At 44.8% G+C, this 25,626-nt stretch overlaps 2 protein-coding genes across 6 annotated transcripts in view; one reads left to right on the forward strand and one right to left on the reverse strand.

The window, feature by feature from the left end:
- LOC143210500 (uncharacterized) overlaps positions 1–8,593 on the forward strand; it is a 151,006-nt gene extending 142,413 nt beyond the window's left edge. For all 4 annotated transcript variants that reach the window (XM_076427401.1, XM_076427407.1, XM_076427415.1 and 1 more), the window contains one exon: positions 1–8,593. In XM_076427401.1, the coding sequence (XP_076283516.1) occupies positions 1–625 (625 nt within the window). In that variant the 3' untranslated portion in view covers positions 626–8,593.
- Positions 5,094–25,626, reverse strand: part of LOC143210486 (uncharacterized) — a 30,139-nt gene continuing 9,606 nt past the window's right edge. For both annotated transcript variants that reach the window (XM_076427384.1, XM_076427379.1), the window contains exon 4: positions 5,094–25,626. This exon is cut by the window's right edge. The gene's annotated coding sequence lies outside the window, so the exon portion shown is untranslated.

Here is a 25,626-nt window from a genome sequence, read left to right on the forward strand (position 1 = left end):
AATGTCACCGACCGAGTTCTCGAACTACATCAAGCAGCGCGCGATGCAGCAGCAGATTCATCATCACCATCATCATCAACAGCAGCAGCAACAGCAGCAACAGCAGCAGCAACAGCAGCAGGCAGCAGCGGCTGGAGGGTTGCCGGTGTCCCGAAGCTCTCCTCGCAGCCGCAGCCTCTCGCCTGGCAGCATAGTAGCAGGTGCTGGTCAACAGCACACGGATCCGAGCGCGTACTTCTTCCAGCACGGACCGGCCGCGTACCACCCGCAGTTCCCGCACCGCAGCATGTTCGAGTCGTCGAGCCACGGCGGTTACCTATCCGCCGACCTGTACACGGGCGCCAACTTCCCATCCTCGTACCTGGATCCGACAACGATCGCCGGCCACCAGTTCTACGGGGGCAGCGTGAACGGCACCAGCAGCGCGGCTGGCAGCACCGGCAACACGCAGAGCGCTGCCAGTCTGGGCCCGGTTGGCTCCAGCAACGTAGCGACCAGCAACGTGAACGGCACCGCTCAACAACAGGACAAGACCGCGCTGGTCGACGGCCTGAACAACTTCGGCCTCGGCTCGGTCGCGTCGTATCCGGCCAGCCAGTACCAGCACCTCCTCGTCGCCAACTAATACAACGCGCGTGTCGAAGCCGAGAAAGCATCGCGGTTCGAGCCGCGCACGATTCTCGGCGCTGCTGCTGTCGCTGCTACTTTGTCAGAGAGAAAGGAGTGGAGGATCAGAGAGACGGAAACGGATTTCCAGTCTCTCCAATGTGTCGAGGCGTCGTCCAGGGACTAGGTTCCGTAACCCAGATCACACCACATCAGATCCGCTTGCACCATCTGATCCGACGTCCACCTCGGACAACCCTGAGGAAGGCGAGAGGACACCCTCCTGTGCTGCTCACCCTAGTTCCCAGCTCTGTCTCTCTCCAGAGGTAACCAACACACCGTCGCCAGGCTAGCATCCAGAAAACCCGAAATATGGATACATCGTCTCCATCACAGCGTCGTCATCCTACAGGAACCACGGGAGAGAGAACCCGTCTCGACTCTCGTTCGCTCGATCGTTTCGAAGGATTCTCGTCGAGGTTGGTCCCACGCGACTGGACCCCCCGTGTTAGGGGATGCGGGGTGTGGCTAGAGCGCGTCAAGTCGGGAGAAGACGTCGGCGACGAAGTTGCGAGCGGATTCGTCAGACAGGACAGAGAGAAAGAGAATAAGAGAGTGAAAGAAAGAGAGAGAGTGAGAGTGAGAGAGAGAGTACGAGAGAGTTAGAGAGAGAGAGTACGAGAGAGTTAGAGAGAGAGAGAATGAGAGTGAAAGGACGTGTACACAGAATCTATAGTTCGGTGCGCCTGTGTATGCTGAAGCGTGCGTGCAACGCGTTGACGAGATACGAGAAGGAAGCGGATAAAGGAGAGGATAGTTTTCGACATCCAGCGAGTTCGCAGTGATTCGCGAGAAAGAGACGGAGCGATCGACTAACGTAGAAGTGTACTAACGTTAGTTCGTCAGACCCGAGACCCACAACCAACGGTCACAGACCCCAGTCGCAGAACGGGATATATCCAGGTCTCCTTTGTATCGTTCTGGTCCGAGAGAATATCGAAGGACACGCGCGCAACACAGCGCCCACACCCGCGAAAGCGAGGAAACGCCAAGAGCAAACACACGCGTGCACACCCACCTATACCCGCCACAGTCACACACACGCGACACACACACACACACGTCCCCAGAACCCACACGCGATGGGCTACGTCGAGAGAGAAAGAAATCTCGGCCACCCGGCATTTTACCTGGCGACACGTACACACACGAACACAGGACACAGACACACACACACACACCATATTCATATTCTGATACCATTAACGTACATAGAGGACACCCTATGCGGGGGCCACACCGCTCTGGGGGGGACTGGACACTTTCGCGCACGACTTCACCAACACGTACACAGATATTACCAACGTGTAATAATTTATTTTTTCACTGGTATAGTCGGAGAATTGATAATGAATATATCTGTAGAGCCTATGTATTATATTCAAGAATATGCACTCACTTCACGGGTTCTAGCGAAACGGTTCGGAACTACTTGTTTACCTAAGACGCAGCGACGTCGATCACGCTGAGGATGGGGGATGGAAAGTAAGAGATAGAGATCGCGGGGGTGGGCGAGACAGGTGACGATTCGTTCCCTTTGGAACCACCAGCGAACCAGACCAGGACCAGCGGGGGGACACACACCGTCTTTCTTGAACGATCGATGGGGGACGAGCACCTGGAACGGTCGCGAGACCCCCTCCCCCTTCGCCAATCAACGGGGACGATTCGTTTGCCGATCGAGTCGCTGACACTCGCAGTTCCATACCGTTCGGGATAACTCGTCCTCGGTACGATTTTACATTTTATTTTTATAATAAATGCAGTAGAGCGTAGGAGAGAAAACGAGGGGAGGAGCGTAGAGGGGTTATGATGACGGGCGGCGTGTTCGTAGGATGAACGATCCTGGCTGCGCTGCGACTCCTCCGGACGATAATCCCGAATTCACATGTGACCGGGACACGGGCAGTATTTTGTTCGAGCCTTGGTTTTACAAATTTTCCTGCTTCCCTTTCCACGAAAGTCTCGTTAACCTTCGAGGTTGCATTATCAAGTTCTTCGGTCACCTATAGAAATTAACCCTTTGAGGATTAGCGTCATCGTTTGGCGGCATCAGGTTCGCGTATTTAATTCTTCAAGTTGCAAACAAGTAATATCATTATTTTTCAATTTACTCCCAGAACTGAAGACTTCGATATAGGATTTAGCTTCCTCAGGAAAACACTTCCAATATTTTTAAAAATCTTCGTCCGCAAACGGTTAATCTGCATAGTGATAGATTCGGTTTCATTCATTATTTCGACTCTGCGAGATGTTGTAGGGTTCGTTTTTGCTGATCGTCGTGTTAACTGCCAATTCTTTTTGTTAGTAATATTTGTACGAAATACGTTTCTCGAAGATATATCTTTCCGTAGCGGCTACGTTGCTGCGAGATGCATGGCAGGGTCGACGATTAATCTCGTGCAAAATTAATCTATACGATAATTCTGCCCGTCCCCGGCGTTCGACGCGGGCTTAAGATGGCCGCCGACGGTTCGATATTATCGGGCAACATCCTCGGCTCGTCAAAGTTCCCCAAGAGTTGGCAAACTTTCCTAATTCCGTGCTATCGAACGGCGGGCTTCAATTTCTCGCTGTCCCATCGATCCCGAGGCCGCCCGTCCGAACTTCCGCGTCGTTTCTTCTGGACACGAAGATTTCCGGGACGCCTCGCGTTCTTCGATCCCGGGGACACCGACGCGACGCAGTTCTCGAGGAGGAGCCGGCAACCAGCCTGTGGTCGCGAGATTAATTAGGTGATTACGTTATTAAAGACCGCCGTTGCTGTCCTCGACGGATGGAGCACGATATGACGCTCGATTCGCACAGGCTTCAAAGTCACCTGCTTTTATGGGGTCTCTGCTGGAATCGCGAACGAGACGATTTTTTCATTTCTCTGTTACCTCGAATATGAACATTCTCTCCCAAGAACTGCTCTGGGTCTAGAAATTCGTTCAGGTTCGATATAATAATTATTTGCAGAAGAATATCGTTTGTTGTTAGAGCAGTACCCGCAGTGCTCTAGAGTTTACAATTTTAATAAACCAAGGACAAATGTCTCCACAATTATGAAAGGGGTCGCATCACATTTTATTTTAAACGAAATTAATTCAATGTAATTTTCCCGACAAGGTCAAAAATGAACCGTTAGATAGTGCTTGAAGTTAATTTAAGTGAAAATTTAAAAATCATGAGTTTATTTAGTGTTAATATCCTTTTCCTTCAAATATCTCGAAACAGGAAATATATAACTCGGACCACTTTCATAATTACGAGCACAAAAGGTTTGTGTTAGCATGTCGAGACAGCAGCGAACTTCCGAAGTATACGAAAATTGATGATCTGAATGTTGAAAGGATCGTTCGATTCCTCGAGACCCCGGTGTCTCCGATCAGTTGCCAAGTAATTCTCGATTTTCGCAAGCGTTTTGTCCTGGATCGGCGAAAGAACAACAGACCGCGCCTGTTCGTCGAGCGGCAGAACAGCAATGGCGGCGGAGGTGCCGTGAGCCGCGGGCCAGGCACTAGGTGCTAAAAGTATTAAAAAGTGTTTATCTTGTCGTCGTGGGACAAACGTACGGAATACGCGCGGTCGGAGACTGTCGACGTGCTCGCGACAGAACCCGAGACTCGTCCGAAGGAAGCGTGCAACGAGAGAAGCGTACAAAACCTTCCTTCATCCGTCGATCCGCTCGATCCGGCGCGCGCGACCTCTCTCCTTAGACTAGTTTCTACCTTAGCGTGACTTTGTATCGTGTAAGTGTGTAGCATAATTTCTAGGCGTGACATCGTTCATCGTTCTTTCGTACGAATTTTTATATAGCCCGTTTTGTATGATCGACACACAGCAGCTTCCTGAACTGCTGGCCGCGATCGACGACGGATCGCGGTCGAACCGCGGCGGATCGAGGCCCGCGATCGACGCCGTCCGGATCCCGGTTCGAGAATCGTTTTTTGTTCGAAGGTGTCCGGTGTTCAATCGATCCGTGGCTTCGCGTCTCAACCGATAGAGAGACTCTCGTCCCGACGCGAGAAAACGTTTAAACAATTCCGACGACAAACAAAAAACAATGAGAAACTATCATCGGTGGTCGGATCGAAGACCCGCGAGTTTGATTCGGGGTGGGCGCGTTCCTCGGGTCCACAAAAGTCCATTTAAAAGGGTCAGACACTTTCGGATTAGGGAAATTATTAGGCAGAAATTGATACATAGATCGCTCGAACGAGGCCGCGAGCGAGCCAGTCGGCAGTAAATAAATTGGTCTCCGGTCGCGCGGGGGGTGCTAAACATGTTTTTAACTGCGGAACTAATAAGGGTAGAAGGGGGTGAGAAGCGCGCGGGAGCGGTGGCGAGAGGGGACAAGACGAAAGAACAGTACCCTTTAGTAATATCTAAACTTAATTGTAACTATTAACGATACGTACGACTGTGGTAGCTATGCTAGTACCTGCTATTGTTAAAGAGAGAGAGAGAGAGAGAGAGAGAGAGAGAGAGAGAGAGAGAGAGAGAGAGAGAGAGAGATCAAGGGCGAATGAGAGAAAAAGTCGAAGAGTGACTGAAAGTAATCGCGACTTTGAATGGAAAACCGGCGGGATCGACGTCCAAGTTTTCGAGCATGGTTTACGATCGTTTGCTTCCTCTAATGCAGGGAGTTCCAACTTGTTCCCCTTCGAATACCGCAACGTCCCCACCATTAGTCAAATCTCTTCCCACTACTACGTACAGCCGTAGAGTTAGTGGGGCGGCACAGCGGCACGGGAGCAGGGACAAAATTCTACGGCACTGGTGGGCATTTTTGTCTGAATAGAGACAACACCGTCCTCACCATACTCCAGTGTCCCCCACCAGCATCCGTCGTTACCATGGAGGAAGGATGCGCATCGTATTCGCGCGCTGCATCATAGGAAGGTTGGTGGGGGAAGCAGGAGTTTGAGGGGCCCCTACCGTGCCCACCCCTGTTCTACGACAACGATGAAGTCTAAGAGTAGAGGAAATACCTAAACGGGGAAAGAGCCGCCTGTAGCTCGCGAGCTGCATGTTGGAACTCCCTGCTCTAATGGACCAGCGAACGATCCGATCGATCCCGATCGACGTTGATCGTGACGGACACTGTTGAGGATCGCGATCGGCCGCGAGACGACGAGACGCGCACCCGACAACCGATTATTTTTCTAATCTTTGTAATCGAATTGACACACACACGAGTCACCCGAAATCCTCGATTCGACTCGGAAAGATGATTTCAACCGTAGTCTCGGCGTCTCGGAGCATCGTCGCGATTGCTGATGGAAAGAACAGAGAGAGAGAGAGGGCAAGCGTTGCAATAAATTGCGAATCAAATGGATCTCGGCTTGAGACGAGAGGCTCAGCTCAGCGAAGAATCAAACACACGATGTATACTCTTGTAGAAAATCCAAAAAAAAAAAGAAAAAGGAAAGGAGCGGGATTTCGAGACGACTAACGGCGATCAGAGGGAGGAAGTTAAGGGGAGGAACGAGTCGTGACGAGAGGGGCGAGATGGGGATTGGAGGGTGGAACGATGATGGGATATATTGATAGAGCATACATTGAGATACACAAAACAAAAAACATATAGTATTATACGATTACAATACGATTGTAACGAGACACTTTGTAAGCGAAGAAGCAAGAAAAAAAGAAAAAGATAAGAATTACGCATAGTTTTCCATAATCTGTAATGGATGTATTCGTTAAAACGGGAGGAGATCGAGAAGGGAGGTTAAGATTAAACGAGAAACAATGATCAGATATATACACTCACACACCACCACTACCACCACACGAACACATATACACAGACACGTACACACTCCATACGTTCATACACACGAGGACAGGGTGAGAGAGAAAAAAAAAATCAGAGATTTAGAGAAAGAGAGAGAGGGAGAGAACGAGACATATACAGCTAAGTTCGAAAGCAACCCTCGGGCACACGACACAACCATGAAGACGCAAACGACAAAAGAACAAAATATAAAAAAAAGAAACAAAGCATAAACGATAAGAAACAATGATAAGTAAACGTGACGTAACAATGGCGACGTTTAACAAACGGTAATCTGTCTCTTTAAAGTATCATGTGTCTATAAACTATAGCGATCGATATTGTCTCTTTAACCGTAAATGGCGAAAACCAAGTAACCAAGTGGTAACGTAAATAATGTCATAGCGATAACCGAACACTGCAATATTAGATATAATATATATTCATACATTTATAGAAAGGGGAGAGAGAACTTGTCAGGGGAAAACGAGGGAAGGGAAACCAGAAGAGAAACGAACCGGAAATATGTGCACAGTCCGGAGCGATGGAAAAAAAATGACGGGAAGAAAGAGGAAGAGAAGGGGGCCGCGAACGCAACACGAGCAACGGAAGCAAAAAGGGGAAAAATCGGAAACGAGTGTTCGAAATGACTCGTTTCGCTTTTCGGGAAAAATTCAGGGGGCGCGAGGAATAAACGCGGGCGACGGCTGTGCGCATGCGTGTCACGACCGGAAGCGGGTACGATCTCCAGAGTACACTTTTCAAAGAGAAGCCGTTTCACGATGAAATAAAAAGAAACAAAAACGAGAAGAAATCTACCAAAAGGAAAATGCAAAACGAAACCGAAAGGATGAGAACAATATTATATACGTTCTGTGTATCGGACACGAAACCATTCACAAACACACACAACACACACACGCACACACAGCCGAACACATAAAACACACACACGCACACACACTCACACGAAGAAAAGACCCAAAAACTACCTATCGATTATTCTACCAAGTAATGAATTAACAAGAGGATGATAATTAGATTTGTAACTAATTACATATATATTTTTCAATACTTTAACTACTTGCTGAATGTAAACTATATACATATAATTATATATTATATATATTATATATATATTATATATATATATATATACACACACGTAACGCGTAGAGCTGTTCCCCGATAGCGGCGCGTCGAGTGGTCTTCGTCGACTTCCGGTTTCTTTGGGGGAGGGGGGAGGATGAATATACTCGTGGAACCAGCGACATCCGGCCAAGAAATCACGGTTTCGGAGCGGCTCGGGACCACCGGAAGTCGTCGAACGCGACTCGAATCGCGCGTAGGCGGTACGGGGGCGGGCCTTGCTCCCGCGGGTCCCACCCCCTTTTACACCGGGCACCGGGGGGTAGGTCGACGCGCGAGAAAGAACCTTTTTGTACCCCACCCAAGTCACACTCTCGGTGTCGAAATGATAAAAACAAAAACAAGCAACTATGTTACTCGTGTAAGTGCATCCTAAATGTAAACTGTTACGAAATGCCCCTTCTCCGAAGCCCCACCCCAGGCCCCAGTCTTCATCGTTTCGTACGTAGCAAGAGGGATGAAAAAGCGGCAGAGAAATGCGAAAGTGTGATCATTGACACTTTCGAGTAGTCACAAGAGAAAGAGAGATTGAGAGAAAGAGAGAGAGAAAGAGAGAGATAATAAAAGAACACACACAATGTGCGCGTGTGAACGAACGAGCGAGCGGGAGCGAGTGCGGGTGCGCGTGGCTGGTTTGTTTGGTTGCTTGTCTGGCTGCGTGGATCTATGCCGGAGAAACGAAATTTCCGTGAGCGAGACCGCGTGAGTTCGATTCGTTTGTTCGCAAAACCCGGAGGGGGCGGGGGCCAGAACCCACCCCTTTTTTCACGTTCCCATTTCAGTTCTGTTCGCTGACGATTTTTCGCGCGCCTACGTTTCGCATACCGTGCGTCCTTTTACATTGTATACGTGTACGCTACTGTACACTTATCGTGGCGCGAATGAAAGAACGATTGCGAGAGAGAGAGAGACACAAAGCGAACGAGTGATCGTATGTGTGCTTGAAAAAGAGAGAGAGAGAGAGAGAGAGAGAGAGAGAGAGAGAGAGAGAGAGAGAGAAAGAGAGGGAGACAAGAGCGAGTGCGAGAATGAACGAGAGAGGCAGAAGAGGGTGCGTCGGACGCATGCGAGAGAGACAAACAGCGAAACACTGTGCGCCTATATATGTATATCTGTATATAGGTTCTTTTTCAAGCGAGTTGTACCGTTGTTTCCTGCAATCCTCCTTCTTCTTCTTCTCTACAATTTTTTTTTATGATCATTACTATTAATTATTATTGTAATCGAGATGTATTTTCTGTTGGCTTTAGATTTTGTTCCTTTATTTTTGTACGAGAACCATTTTACCTTAGGACGTGTGCGTATACACTAAGAACGTTTTTTTTTCTTACCGTCGATCCCGGATCCACGCGTGGATCCAGGGAGAACACTAACGATCGAGATCGGCTTGCGCCGATCGCCGCGGACGGTTCAGATTTGACCCGACCCCCGTGTTTTTTTTAGACATTAAGTTGACCCTTTGAAATATTTTTTTCCTTTTGTTTCCTCAACCATTTTTTTGATAGTTTGTTATTGTTGTTTTTTTGTATGATATTTGATTATATACCAGCGTGTATCGCGCCTCCAGATAATATATTATATACCGCTATATTATATATACATATACATATACATATATATATATATATATATTTTTGTTAAATAATACAGTGGTTTGCTGAGAAACTACAGTGATTATCCTGTTGTAAACGGATTTGTTTCTATCTCTTATGGCCCGCGAATGCGTAATCCAAAAGAAATCGCGAATGGATAAACAAAGACGGAATAGAACTCGTACATATATACAAATATTGAATATATGTATAGGCATTATACATACTTGTAGGAGTATCGATTATATATATACATGTATGTTTGATATGTGTATATATATAATATATATATGATATAAATATTATGTATATATATATATTATATACATATACGTACACACTGCTACATTATATTTTGTTTAACGAGCAGATAGACAAACGGAGAAAAAGAAAACGATGAGAATGATATGTGACGAGTAGTGCAAAACAAAAAAAAGAGAGAGAGTGAGAGAGAGAGAGAGTGTGTGAGAGGGAACAGTGTCGCGTTTTCGGCGTGGTGCTCGTCGATGACGATGAGGGTGGTGATGTTCAAACAAGAGCCGAAACAAAAAACGAAAAATATTCACGAAAGAGAGCGATGGCATGGGAAGCGTTTCTCAAAATTTTCTCGAGCGTCCGGGTCGTCCCTTCGACCCGAAATAAAAAAAAATAAAGAAACACTAAAAAGCAAACGATGAGTTAGGAAACGAGAGATTGAGAGAGAGTGAAAGGGAGCGAGCGACCGAGAACGAGAGAGAGAGAGAGAGAAAGAGAAAAAGAGAGAGATAACAATCGAGATATATACCGACTACGGGGAACGAAGCAAACGAAGAAACAAACAAAAAGTGTGACAAAAAAATATGAAACTCGCGTGTAATATACTTATAATATCATTTTGTAAATTATTTTTTGTATTTTTATATATACATATATATACATATATATATATAAAATATCGAAGCATATGAAACAAAGCGGAAGAACAGTGTTTGTGCGTACGAATCTGGAGAGAGAGACAGAGAGGGGGAAAAAATGAGAACGAGAGAAAGGTAACGAACAATGGGAAAAGCGCGCGAAAATTCGAATTTCGGAAATAGTTACGAAGAACCTCAGGCGCAATAGAAAAAAGAATGAGGATGAAAGAAGAGAAAAAAAGAAAGGGTGTGTGTGTGTGTGTGTCTGTGTGCGTAAGTGTGTGTGTGTGTATGATGAAAGCAAGAGATTACGAACACAAGAACCTCGTGACGCATTGATAACACTTACGATACTTAAATCGATTGATATAATTAATCGAAGAGATCGTCCTTTCGTTGATCGAGAGCGGCGCCAGGATGATGCTGTTCAATCTTAGGAAATTAATGTGCGTGTGTATGCGAGCGTACGTGAAGAAAACAAACCGTGTACATACGAGTACACATTACACGAACACACACACACACACAGAGAAAGACATACAGATCCAGACAGACAGACACGTACACTATCGCATTCACGTACAAACACGTGTATGTAAATGATTGCGTTGATTCGACGCAACAGCCCCCGAAATGAAATGGATTTTTGTTCCCTATTATTTGTACCTTTGTATTGTATATTCTGCAGCTTGTCAGTGCTTTGTTTATTACTACTATTTACTACTACTACTATTACTATTAATACTACTATGTACTGCTATGAATTTTCAACATTGTACCGACCTTCTTTTTATACCACTCTTTTCATTACTATATTTTCTTTCCGTTTGTTTTTTTTTCTTGTTCTCTCGTTAGATTGTAAAACGCGTTCACGAGCAGCCATGTTTTACTTGATTAGCGCGTAGACTCGCGATCGTTCGTCTCCAAAGAGAAAAACAAACCGACTGTGTGAGAACAGTGGAAACCTCGCAAAACCAACCAACCAACAAACCGACAACCAGTTTAGTCGTATTTTAGTGAGCAGTATAAACGGCGTGTTGTTATTTTTTAAATTCGATTAATATACCCGGGACGGTGGACACGGCGAGAGAGACACGCACTTCCGGGGAGAGAAAGAGAGAAACCAGAGAGAATGTCTCTACGAATGAGAGAAAGCGAGAGAAAGAGGGAGGAAGAGAGAGAGAGAGAGAGAGAGAGAGAGCGTGTGTGTTTTGCGCGTATGCGAACGTATGTGCGTGCGCGAATGAAAAAGAGAAACGTTGACGGCGTTCGGTCTTTCATCGAGGGGGTGAACGTTTTTTCGTAAGACCGCAAGAGATCTTTTATAATTTTATAGAAAAAGAAAGACAGTCGATTCTGAGCCGTCGATATTTCAGAATACCGAAAAAAATTTATATATATATTGATATACATACATATAGAAATATATATCATAGCTCCGCAGGTTCTTTGTTCGAAGCATTGTTCATCGAGCGGGATGCGCAGTCCGCGCACGGCTTCCGTAGAGCTGGCTGCGAAAATCCGTGCGAGAGAAGTTTCCCGAACAAAAGAATTTCGTTTCACGCGTCTCGCGATGCCGAGCGAATGTCACGGAGCGAGATACATGTTTGGTCGGGATGATAGTGAGCGAGAGAGAGAGAAAGAGAGAAAGAGAATATCATACGCGAAAGAGAGAAAGAAAGATAGAGAGAGAGAGAGAGTGAGAGAAAGAGTGAGAATGAATGAGTCCGAGAGAACGAGCACGTTTCCTGCTTGCTTGCGTGAGAGTGTGCGTGCGTCAACGGAGAGAACTTTTTCGTTTCTCGTGAGGACGTTCTTTCTTATATATAGTTTCTCATGCAAGTACGGTGGACGAGGGTGGCGCCGATCAATCTCGCTTCCTGGATCGAAACGCCCGAGCACCGATCGATCCGTACCGACGACGAGACTCTCGTTTCTAACTCCGGCCAGAGTCGAATCTCTCCAGCGAAAATTTCTACGAGCGTGGATCCAACGTCCCGCGCACGACGCGACGATTAGCTAATTCGAGGACGAATCGTGAAAACGAAACACCGGGATTTTCGTGGCTTTCGTATTTCCTCTCGGCTCCGTTCGGTCGAGAACGTCGCCGGAGACGACGCAGAAATGAATGTACGCCATCGTCGAGGAGGATCGAGATGAAATACGATTGGAGACTCTGCCCCTTAGGCAAATTAACTAGAACACAGGGTGACAGAGAGAGAGGGAGAGAGAGAGAGTGTGGTAAAGAGATCCAGGAAGCTGTCGGTGAGGTCAAGGGGAGGGCGCCTGGTATTAGTACACATTAGTTTCTTCGATAGGAGGCGCCCAATTAGTTGTTGGAATTCTGTAGTCTAGGCGATAATTCTCGATATAGTTCAATGTTGTCGAGTTTTTATTAGTTGAGCGAGCGAGCGCGCGCGGTCGTCGCCGGAAACCGGAGAGCCGTGCGTCCGCCCACGCCGGAAACGGGTCGTGTCGATCCACTTCCGGTCGGGATTCTGCGCGAGATCGACGAGCCTCGAATCGATCTCTCGGCCCCGCGGTGCTCGTCGAGCGTGTACGAAGCAAATTTCTGTCGGCCCGGCCGTGATTCGATTGGCGAAAAGAGTCTATCTAGTTCCTGAATGCAGCTCGATTATCACCGGAAATGCATTGCAGCGGCGCTCGAGAGCCGATTCAAGCCGCGCATTGATAGATCTCGACACAGTTCCCCCCTCCCCCGGTCTGGTCGCTACGTTCCCATTGGACTCGAGAGCTGCCGATCGGAAACGCCCGCTGGGCACTCTGCGAGCTGCGCAAGTTAAAGTCAACCCCCTCGGTATCATCCCCCGTTGTTAATAAGTGTTCTTTCCCCTCGAGCTTCGAAGAAAAAAAAAACGAAAAAATATATCGTCTACGTCGCTGTTTACCGCGAAAGGAGTTCAACGATGCTCGCACACGTGATCCACACTGTGTTTCAACGAACTGGCTGCATCTCAACGATGTCTACCGTCGTTTTTGAAGGAAAAAGCAAGCGATTCGTTCGAACGGAAATGTGGGTTACGTGTCGGTGGACCTAAGACGGAGCGTCGTTGCGAGGATTCTCGCCCGGTTCCGTCGAAATGTGGGACAACTTTGATCCCCTGGAGGAAAACTGGGCTACGGTGGAACCGGCGAAGATTCTCCCAACGATCCCAGCGAGATCACCGTTCGCCAGCGACTCGTTTCCGAGGGGGATGAAGGACGTGTCGAGAGCAGAATGGCCGACCTACTTCGCCGATCCGACTTCCGGTTTCCCACGAGACCCGGCGACTCGTCTCCGCGAATCGATGTGTGGTTAGTCGCGACGATATCGAGTCATTAGGTCCGTGCGGAGTGTCTGCGCGGCTCGAGATGGATCCTCGGCTCCGGATCGAGACTCTGGATCGAGTCAAGACACTTCCGTTTAGCGCCTTGTTTGGCACGCGACCGCCGATCCGCCCCCATGATTCGAGCAACTTCCGGTCACATCCTCCCGACCCCCGTCGTCCCCTCGATAATAGTCATTTCACGTTGGATAAATAAAGGATAAAATAAGAGAAAGACGGGACGAGGAGGCGCGTCCAGGGTTGCGTATCGAGGACTCTGGACCGAGTGAACTAAAGCAGGTTGATCGGGTCAGGGGTGGTTCTAAGATCGGGAGGAATGAAGAGAATAAGAGAGCAAGAGAGAGAGAGAGAGAGAGAGAGAGAGAGAGAGAGGCGCGTCTCTGTTGCACGGTCGCTATTCACGACGTGTGAACGTTAGATGAAACCTTTATCTATATATTTGCCACGATATTCAATACGTGAATGAGTATATCTATTAAATAATATTGATATAAATACATAGAGACAGAGAGAGAGAGTGTGTTTAGGGAGAGTATGCGCGCGCGAACGACAGAGAGAGAAAGTATGGTAATATCATGAAATTATTATTCTTTGTTACTTCTTTATAATTAAAACAATAAAAAAGCTGCTGAATAAAAAGATGCAGGAACGTTTCTTATTTCGTAGCGTACACCCCGTAAGCGTTCACCGATTTATTCCTCTTTCCTCGAAGGTTTTCGTGCTGTTCAATGTTGTTCAAAAATCATTGTTGCGATAGACTGTCTTTCTTATTTTTGTATTATACATACCTTTATATAAGATGGATGTTTCTGACGATTTTTCGTGGCAGTCGTGGTTAGAGTTCCTTCAAACTTGTAGGAAAATGTTTAAAAATCCTAAATGTATATACCATATGATTTCTCAACTATTAAAATTATTAAGGAAAGAAATAAAACATTCTGTTTGTTTTCCACTTCTTACAAACGATGCAGACAATTTTTATTTTCTATAAAGATCCGCAGTCTACGAATAATTAACGATTGGCCTAGTAGAAAATTTCTGCCGTTCGAAGAGCCAGCTGTTCAGTTCTCGGTGAGTACGGCTAAAGTATATTTAAAATCTGTCGGAATTAAAAATTTCCGATGTCAACCAAACAAAGAGCACGGCTGATGCAATTTGGCACATCTGTTGCCTACACCGTAGTCAATCCCCTCTCGAAGCCTTAGATCTCCAAGTACGATCTATCTCGTTCCACGCGCAACGTCGCGTCGCGTCGCCGAACTTCTCGATCACACCTTGTAAAATCGCTAGTTCGCCGTATCCCCTATCAAGCCAGATATCTTCGAGAGCGATACCAATGGTTATCCATTATTCGGGCACAATAATGTTCATCTCCGGTTCACGCGGCTGTCACGCAACATCGATATCGCAGTCCGGCGACGATAATCGATGTTGCGGAGACGTCGAGGTCGTTCATCTGTTTCCGCTTCGTCGCGACACGTAACGGCAGCCTTGCCACGGCGTATCGTGTGTCGCGATTTCCAAGCGGGATCGCGAAGAAACGGTTCCCCGGGATTCCGCGTTCCCGTCTCCCGAGGATCTTTTACTTATGTAACGCGTGCGCGCACACGCGACCTTGAAATTGGAGAACGCGAGACGCGACCACGCCGCGTCGCGACGCCCAACACCTCTCTCATCTATGGTTTCGCCTGTTTACCGCGTTACATAAAGCCGATTCCGTCGCAATTGGATTGCCGCCACCACCGGTTCACCGATGCCCTCGAAGTACAGCGTTTTTCGCCACGTGCGAACGATCCTCTCGATCCTTTCTCCGCTGATCCACGATTTACTTCGATCCACTCGCGGACACCGCAGCACGCGACCCAATAATCCACCGTTTGTTATCCAAGCCGAGATTTCGCGCGAACGCCCGACGTCATTTTCAAGCGCGAGAAGGCCAGGGAGACGCAACGAACTCTTTAACCGGGTTACCAATTTACAAAACCAATTCTACCCGGAAAAAAGAAAGTTTAAAGTTCGCTCTGAGCTTGAATAGTAATCGTGGATGCGTTCATCAAGATAGAAACGATACGCTTCATTGAGTTAGTGTTCGTACATTAGACTGTTTCTTTTTAACAATTGTTTAACTAATTAAAAAATAATAAAATAAATAAAATAATGTTATAATAATAATAATAGTGTTCTCGATCAGCAACAAACGAAAATATATTGTACAGACTACTTTTAACGAGCGATCCGTATGCATATGTATATTATTAGACTAAAATCGTATACGAAAGAAATTAAATATTTAAATCCCAGAGAGACGCAACGAACTCTCTAACCAAGTTACCAGTTTTCGAAACTTAGATCCACGGATTATTTACGATTTTACCCGACAAAAAGAAAGTATAAAGTTCGCTCTGAGCTTGAATAGTAATCGTGGGTCCATTCATCGAGATAGAAAGGATACGTTTCATTGAGTTGCTGTTCGAGTGAAAGGTCACAGTGTAAGATGGCGTTCTAAAGTTCAGTCGTAATTAATTTGATGACGTTGCACCTTGAGGAAAATATGTTATAGGTTGTCACTCTAATTTATCTACAGGAATTATACGAAATTATACGAAACTTTGATGGTCTGGCAATGCGTTCCAGGACCTGCTCCGAAAGCATGTAAGTAACGCGATCAACAGAACACGATTCCGTTTCTGCTCTTTCTGTGTGTCTCTTCGCCTTCCTTTCTTCGATTTGTCATATGATACTGTCGCAAGGTAACTGTTGATCAAGCGTAGCGTGAAACCCCGCTTGCGACACAGGCGTTTACGTATCCTGCGTGGAAGCCTCGAGTCTCGTCGAAGGACGAGCCCACCAACACGATAGAGATTTCTGTAGTTTTTCTATCACTTGGTTGCCTTTTCCTTCGCATTCCCCGGATCAGAGAAATCCTGCTGGGAATTTGTGTTTCTGAGGCCCTCGGTGTAACGCGTCCCATGAAAATCACCGACACAGTTTTCACCCACAATATTTGACCGACTATAACTTCGACCGACAACTACTCTGACCGTCGACGAATTTAACCGACAACGATTTTAGTCGACGACAGTGTCAGACATGATAGTAACATCATTTAACTATTCTGCACTGACACTTACTTCTGTATAAAAATATAATTATTACACTATAAGAAGAATTAGACGTAGTCGGATAACGTTGTTGTCAATGTTCATATCGAATAACAATGTCGTCGACTAAAGACGTTGTCGGTTGAAGACGTTGTTGGTCAAATCTGGAGTCCAATGATTTCCATAGGTCCCCAGTAGAACATAGGAGATCTCTATACGATTTTAGCGGTCTCTAGAATCCTCAAAGATCTGTTTGGAAACTTTGAAACTCCCAGAGAAGCCGCAGTAAGTACTTGCGAAGACCAGGTTCCTTCCGACTCTTTAGAAAACGTTGGAAAATTATCCTTGACATCCTGTGCCAGTTGCTTCAATGTTGTTTACAAGTATATAAGGCTTGTTACCTGGAGAATAGACTATCCAATTAGCTTTATATTAATGCTAATTAGTGTAATTCAGCTTCGTTTAACCCTCGGAGAGTGGATGCCTTGTCGAGCAACAGTTGACCTTGCCCAGATTTTCGAAGAAGCTTCTTCTATATGCGTCGACCTTTTTATCAAACCTAATTGAAGTGGAGTAGTTACATGACGCTTTTAAACAGCTGGATCAAGATGTATCTGGTCTTCACCTTCAGCGAACCAGTATACTGCAGATTCGCGCGGTGACCTATAGGTTTCCGATACAGAGAGGATGCAGGCCTTCTGACACCTGATAATGCGATCGGCAATTATAAGATAAAACTTGGTCAGGGTCGCTGTGTCCTAACCGAATTATCTTTGTTCTTAACGGGAATCCAATATACTATTCTCGCATCCGGAGTGACCTTTTCCCGAGTGACTGTTAGAACTCTGACATAAATGTTTCACTGGTCGTTTAATTATACTCGTGGCTTCTTTTCTCCCAAGCTTTTCTCGTTCGTATCGCGAGTTTAGAGTAGCTCTTCCGGAACAAATTTTCACCGTTCACCTTTGTTTGCAAACCACTCTCTCGTCTGTTCACAGAGCGTTATCATAGCTCAGGAAAAAAATTGATCACCGTGCCACTGAAACGAGTAACGTTACGGCTGTTTCATGTCCGTTGATCGACACATCAACGACCTCGCTCTCAATGCATCACCGCGTGATGCACACATGCACTTCAGTCTCCTCGTAATTGCACGATCATTTCCCATTGCTCGTGGTGGCGTGCTCGATCCACCGTGAACCATCGCTCCAATCTATCGTTTCAGTTTCCGTTCAAACTTTCTTCTCTCTCTCTATCTTTTTTTTTTGCAGTGACGTTCGCGCACCGTAGTTTCAGAAATTTCAAACTAGGCGCACCCGACGGCACCTCTCGAAACTTTTCCATCGGCCCCGATATACGCGATTTATCGCGCGTGCACAAATACATTTTTATCATGAAAGAAATGGAATTTCAAATGAGGCCAGCAGCTCCCTCTAGTTCTCGCATTTTCTCATCTACTAGAAAATTATATATTTTCTATGTTTTCACCAATAACTAGAGTAAAGCTACCAGTTACCGTGCTACACCCGGGTATCGAACACAAAACAAACTTTTTAGAAATTAATAGAAATAACATGTGAAGAGCACCTAGTAGTACTTTATTTTTAAAAATAAAATTGATATTTTCCCTTCAATAATTTTTGTTTAAGGTATAGAAAACATCAGTTTAAAACGTTATTCCCCGAGACAACGTAATTTTTCATTTTGGATTAGAGAAAACGTGATACACTAGAGAATAATAAAATTGATATAATACCTCCTTCAATACTTAAATGCTTAGTAATTGATCAGATACCAATATATGTATAATAATGGTATAGCAAGTTTTAGTGGTGACTCTGGAGTCGCCACTCGAGTTCAAACCAATTTATCTGTCTTCCAACATTTTCATCACTTTATACATTTTTTACATAATAAAAATCAAATCACGTTCCATATTCCACGTTTACATAAACTTTATTACTAAAATGGGGCCGATGATGGACTTTTTCGTCGTTTCAGGATATAAATGAAACCCTTATTTTGGGCTCGTTTACAATTCTGCAAAGTTTCCTCAAGATCGTAGGCTAGGTTAGGCAACGTTCATCGAAAGTAGAATCGAATTTATGCGAAGATTGTCGCGCATGTCTCTGCACCCGCAGCGGCTCGAGTTCGATTTTCGAAATCGTTAATCCACCGGTCGGAAACGATCGATGGGTAAGTCGAGATCCCGGACGCGAGATCGTTTTACGATATCCATCCAGCTAAACCGGCCGATTTGTGTCGCGCTGTCGCAACACGACGCGTTTACATTAATTCGTAGGTGGTGTTTGTAGGAAGATACATAAATAAGAAATCGAGTCGGACGTTAGAACATCGTCAGAGCCATCCAGGGAGTGAAAATGGTTAGTCCACCTAAATATCTGCTTTATTTTCGATGACATAACTAATGTTCTCGATTCAATGTAAATGGTATCGCAAGATGAACACTTTGCAAATGTTATTTTTTTCTCAAGGCCATTTTTTCCGGAGTTTTCAAGATCATTGATATATTTTTTCTTGTAAATGTATATTTTTCTCCATCCATATTCTAGTTGACATTAGAACACATGCAGATATATTAATAACATCACCTTGAAGCGAACTCCATCGGAAGATCATTACAATCTGTCATCGATCGTTTTATACTCCGACAATGCGTATCTGTGGAAGGACATTATTATTATTTTTTGTACACTTAAGGGTAACTTAAAAAGTAAGTGACAGGTGGCTTACAAATTGAATATTAGCGATTGAGCTATCATGTCCGTGATATCGATGGAAATAAATATCAAATCTAATTTCAATTTTAGAAGTCAGAGGTTACTTTAAAGTCATGTTACTAATAGCTCTGAATGCGTTTTAATGTCAACTAGAATATGCATCAAAAAATATATATCAATGACCTTGAAAAATCCGGAAAAATGACCTTGAGAAAAAAATAAAATTTGCAAAGCATTCACCTTGTGATATCATATGTTCATCGGCAGGGACGACAGGACGAACATTCCGAGAGGCAAGAGGCATTTGCATTTAAAAACACTTCTTATATCATCGCAAATAAAGGAAATATTTAGGTGGTTCCAATTTAGATGGACCACTCTGTATAAAGAATCGCTAACTATCGATCATTTACTTTATCCTCGATACCTAAACCGTCCGAAGTTCTCGATGACCGAAATGGAGACCTGAGAATTGTTAATCTGCCCAACCTGGATGCAGAAGTAGAATCTTATTGACCGTCGATGTTTTACATGTTAAATCCATGTCTTAAGATCGTCTATTTTCGGTCGGTGTGACGTAGGAGCATAAAAATATCTGACTTACAATAGCGACAAAAGTATATTGCTTCTGTACGTTACATCTGGACAGGGGTTGTCATTCGAGTATAAATTCTTGTAACAAAACAAATTTTGCAAAAGATCTTGTGCAAATGTTTCATCCATCTTTTTTCTTGCCAATTAATTTAATTAAATAGGGCCTTCCTTTACCAGACATACGAGGGTGTTCAAAAACATGCGAAATCAAATTTTTACCATTAATTTATAAGCAAATTGTACATAGTTTCTTTAACAGAAATTCTCGTGCATTTCAAGGGTTAATTGAAAGTTTCCCTTACCTGTCAAACACGGTGAAAATCGCTGAACTTTGAGCACGCACAACTTCTGATCCAGTGGATTCCTATAAGACTGAAACTAGGATTTTCAGCATGTCCTCGTCGAAATCTACAGGATTATATAAAAAAAGGTAAATATTTCTGATTTCCTCACAATTTAAGTTCAGCCTCTGGAAGTAATCTCGAGGAGAGGATCGAAGTGAGGATTAAAAACAATATAAATAACGTGTAAGTTTTTGAGAGGGTCGCTTGTTGTTCCTCGATGATCTTTCTAAAGTGTTTTAAAAAGCCAATAGGTTCGTTGTGTTTTTCGTATTCGAAGCAGAAACAAAGGTAGTGCAGATATCGTTGCGGTTCGCAGTCCTTGGCACGAATTATCCGCGAGAGTGGAAAGGACGTTGGTGAGTCTGGTGAATCGTTTCCTAATTTTCATTTTAATTTAATTCCGCCTTGACGGCGGCGAGCCGGATAAAAGAACCGCGGACTGGAAATCCACGAGTGCGCGCTCCTCCTCCTTATTAAAATCGTAATTACGCAACCGGGCATTATATTTCGCGGGGCCCGAGCGAGAGACAAAGCCCGTTACGAAACCCACGGAGCCGTTTCGACGCTAATAAACTGGCCACCTCGGGCGACAGACGTTTTTTCCTTGATTAAATCACTGATCAATCGCGCATTTGCATCCCGGCGTCGTCGCTGGGGAACAAACGCCGACGGGCTAACGAGATACAATCCCCGTGAAACAGCTTCGGGGAAAAATTCCTAGCGGCGCGGCGGAATGATTATTCTATTTTCTGTTATCTATTCGATGACATAAACTCGCTCTTATAACGAACTGTCTAGACGCGCACAGTTGTCTGCATCGAGAAATTCAGTGACATTTTGCCTAAAAAGAAGTTTCTCGTATCGATATAAAATCAATAAACATTGCTCCCTAAATGTCCACGAACATTGAAATTTCCACGAAAATTCAGTAAAACATGATTCCTATCTAGTAATAATCATCGTAGTAAATATATATGTTCTATAATAATTGTTTAACTAATTGTTTAAAAATTATGGTCAGAAAATTTACAGCTGGGTCAGTCTACAAGCAAGAAAATAGAAATGAACTATTCAAGATGAATATCAACAACACAAGATGACGAGCATAGCAGTCACAATACTAAATGGAATGTATGCAAAATGGAGTGATACACTTCTATGTACCGGAAACGTATTAAAAGGTTCGTTGTACTCTTTGATGAGACTTTCTGTTAAAAATAAATTATGTTTCTTACAATAAAATCATTCGCTTGGTCTCATCGTTCATTCACTTTGTTTTCCCAGCAATAAAGTTATCTGGCAGAGATCGTTGATCTTCTTCCCTGTGGACAGAATGAAAGGATCGTTCGCGATGATGGAGCTGGCCAAAAAATGGCAACTGACTTCCCGAAAAAAGTAGTCAAGTCACGCAACATCGCGCAACAAGGATGGCTCCGAAATCGGAATCGGACGCACGCCTCGTCGAAAAACTCGCTCAAGGAAACGATTTAGGCTACGTTGACCGAAACCATTACGTCAGCGTGGATCGTGTCGAGGTGAGACCGAATGGGAACGGGAGGCGATCGATGATCCATCGATCAACGCCACGGTGCACGATCGTTGCTGGACAGCCATGAAGCTCGTTTTCGGCATACCGAAGAGCAGGCGTAACCGTTCTGCCTGCGATACAATGGTACTTTAACCGTTAAGATCGTGTGCGAGGTGTAGCCGGCCTGTTCGAGTCTGCTCGATTAATTAGGCACCCCCGAGTAACACGCCGTTCGCTCGCTTAATTAATTGATTGGGGATGTCGGCCGGATCTAGAGCCCTCGTTGGATCGCGGCATGGCGGCCCTCCGAGACACGCGGAACCATGACGAATGCGGGGGAAACGCGCGTTTGCTGGTGCGTGACGAGGTGCTCGAACTATTAGACACTTATCCTGAACAATTACTATCTTCCGTAGAATTTAATAGAAAAACTCCGAGACTGAAGATTCGAACAAGCGTAAAAAGGTTAGGGCTTGCCAATCCCGCAAAGTGGAATCCCGCAAGATCCCGCGTCATTTCTTGGTCCCGCATTTCTTAAATAGGTGGTGCGAAATCCTGAAAATTTTGCGGGGCTATGCGCGTGTAATGAAAATTGCGCGAATAACGACGCGCAAGATGCGTACAGGCTGAATCAGCTTTTTGCAGGATATCTTTGTAATGACCTCGCGGGATTCAAATAAATCCCAGATCTATCCCACGGCCTTGCAAACCCTAAAAAAGATCCTTTAATCGATTATCCTCGTATCGATGCGTTATCGTCAGGAAAATATCAATACTTCCTGATTGCATTAATTCGGTTTTCCACGAATTCGTGCATGATGCAGCTGCATAATCAGCTCGACACGGACGTTTACGGTGACATCGGTTCCTGTAGGAGTCCAGATGGTCGAGATATGGTCGCGACCGTGCACGGGTAGCTAGTTAAAAATCCGATCGATAAGCAGCCTCTGACCCACCGTCGTCCGTGCACTGAATAATCAACGACGTGACAGATACCAGCGTTTTTAATTAAGGAAATCTAAGTCAGTCGAGTGCAGCGTCACACGACGTAACGCAGCCGGTGGAACGACATCGGCCAGCCACGCAACACTAATCACTAGACTACGGATCTGTATGCATTTATAGCAAAATTGAGTAGATGAAATCCAAAATTGTTGAAACCTTTTAAAAATTGAAGATGTCAATATATGATTTCTCCTCTATTAAAATCATTGAGGGAAGAAATAACATTCAATTTAGTTTCTATTTCTTGTAATCGATGCAGACAATTTTTAAATATCCGCAGTCTACTAATCACAATCGATCCAGAAACTGTTCGACGCGGTTTCGATTTCTAAATTTTTCTGTGTTAATGAACAACGCAACAGTTGACAAAAAGGAGCGGACCGCGGGGACCGAGTTGCGAACACGTTGGCAAGGCTCTTCGGTCTAATCCGCGTTTCATCAGCGTTACGTGCCCGGTGTGTATCTTACGACATCGTGGGACTATTAAACAGCGTTGTACATCGAGGCGAGAAACGTGTGCGCGATTATGTCGCAACACTGAAATGGATCTGTCCACGTGGCCTTCTAGCCTCGATGTCGCTCGTTTTAGTGACAAGTCTAATTGATTACACTCGGCTCTAATTACACAGAAATAGACGCGCGGCTCGCTTCTGTAGCGGCGATCAACGAAAATAAATTGAACGCCCCTCGATATCAATTAAACGAGACCCAGAAACGCATCCACCAGCAGCGTCCGGACTCGAAAAACCGGCTAGGGGGGTTGTGCCACTCTGCACCCGGACTCTTCGAATAATCAATAACATTGGCACCCGGCACAACGCTGTTAATTCCGTGCCCGTAGAAAACTAGGATCGTCCGGCGACAGAAACAATTTTCCAGAAAAATTTCATTCGACCGACCGCGGACCAAGTTCGACTTCAAAATGGCTGCGAAGCGCTACTGTGTTGCCCCAGTTTCGGCTACCTTTCAGCCGGTACATCCTCGACCTCCAATTAACGCTTCCCCGACGCGAAAGATCGCGATTTTGCAAAACCAAAGGGCTTCTGAAACGTACAACAACCTGGAGAGAAGAAGACTTAAAAATAAAACACTGCTTCTTTATTATTATTAGTAGACTGCGGATCTTTATGGAAAAATCGTCTGCATCGATTGCAAGAAGTAGAAACTAAATCGAATGATGTTTCTTAATGATTTTAATAGAGGAGAAATCATATGTTGACATCTTCAATTTTTCAAAATTATATAACAGTGTTTTTAAATTCGTCTAATGTTTTTAATGTTTTCAATCACGTCTACTCGTTTCTGTTATAAATGCATAAAATCCGCTGTCTAATTATTATCTTTGACACTCGGTGCAGGACAACGCGTACCGTATTGATCCCTGTTAAAGTGTCCCCTTAACCACCTAGTTCCGTAGACGTATATTTACACCCCCCAACTATATTTGTCTTTTTATGTATTATATTTCACTGTCAATTAAGAAGCAGGACGATGTTCAATGTGGTACTTTGTCACCCACAGCGAACGCGTTCTGGTACCGTCATACTAGATCAAGAAGATTGAGACCTTGAGTGTCTATCGTATATCAAAAATGTCAAGTCGAAGTTGGCTCATTTATACACGTTCCGTGCCGAACTGTTTTTCCACGACAATTAAACAAACTTATGTGCTGTGTTTTATACTGCATCTGTTCATAATGCCTCATTCTTTTGGTGGCTAGTTCGAAGCTCCTCAGGCGCGTTCCATATTCGCTATTCGTGGCGCCTAGGAGTAGCTTAGCCTTCGACACTCGTACTCGCGAGTAAGTAAATCCGAGCGCTGTTCTACAGTGTCAAACTTATTATAAGACATTGTATGTTTTTAGCGCATTACAGAAACATGTCAGCGTATACCACAGTGGATAGCTTAACGTGTATCATCAGTGGTACACGTGGCACGGAACGTGTTAAATTAACGTCACGATTAATTCTTTACCCAGAACAGTCAACGCCCGCCATGTTTACGGCAAATGGCGGGTGACCAGCCAAGGAAGACATCAGGATGTACGACAAGTGCTCCGCGAGTATACATAAAAATACAGGATCTTCAGCTCGGTAAGGATCAACAGAAATCTTTCCGAGCAAGAAAGAAAATGTTCGAGTTTACAGTAGTGAATATATTGATACAATATACACGGACATGTCGAGGGAAAGTAAAAAGTGCGTGCGTCGCGTACACGCATATTCTACAATTCTCATGTTTATGTACGTATTAAGGTGGATTTACACTATCCGCACAGACACGGAACGTATCGAACTAGACAAATAGTCTTCACTGCATTTAAATAGAAGCGTTTATACCTACCGTATCAGAACGGCACAGACACGTACCAGCACCGGTCCGATCGTCCAACATTCTCGCGAAGAATACTTCGTCGTGTCCGGGTATGCATTATGCATACTGGTAGTATTTTTGCACTAATTGCTTCCTTGAAGAATATTTTCCAAAAGAATATTGAAGCTATATCGTGACATTCTAAAATATTGAACAAATTTTGGTTCGTCGTCTGTTAATCTTTCGTAGAGTGTCCAATATTCTTCTTAAATTTTTCTTTTTCTTAAACACTCGTGCACACAAAAATCGGCGACACCTCTTTCTCTTCTCAGCCAAATCTTTTACAGTTAAATGAGAATAAATTTTTACTCTCTTCGCACGTCTTTGCAAGTCGTCTTACTTGACTGATCAGATGCGGACCGTTCAACGAACTTGTAGTGTATAGTATGAATGCTACTGCCTGTGTCGGAACGGTGCCGATACGGAAACGGTCCATGTCTGTGCGGATAGCATAAATCGACCTTTAAGTGTCCAGTAAAATCTATGTTCCTCGTTCGCAACAAACACAAGAGCAACGGTTGCGTGCGCT

The sequence above is a fragment of the Lasioglossum baleicum genome, chromosome 1 (genome assembly GCF_051020765.1).
Source record: "Lasioglossum baleicum chromosome 1, iyLasBale1, whole genome shotgun sequence".
NCBI classification, from domain to species: domain Eukaryota; kingdom Metazoa; phylum Arthropoda; class Insecta; order Hymenoptera; family Halictidae; genus Lasioglossum; species Lasioglossum baleicum.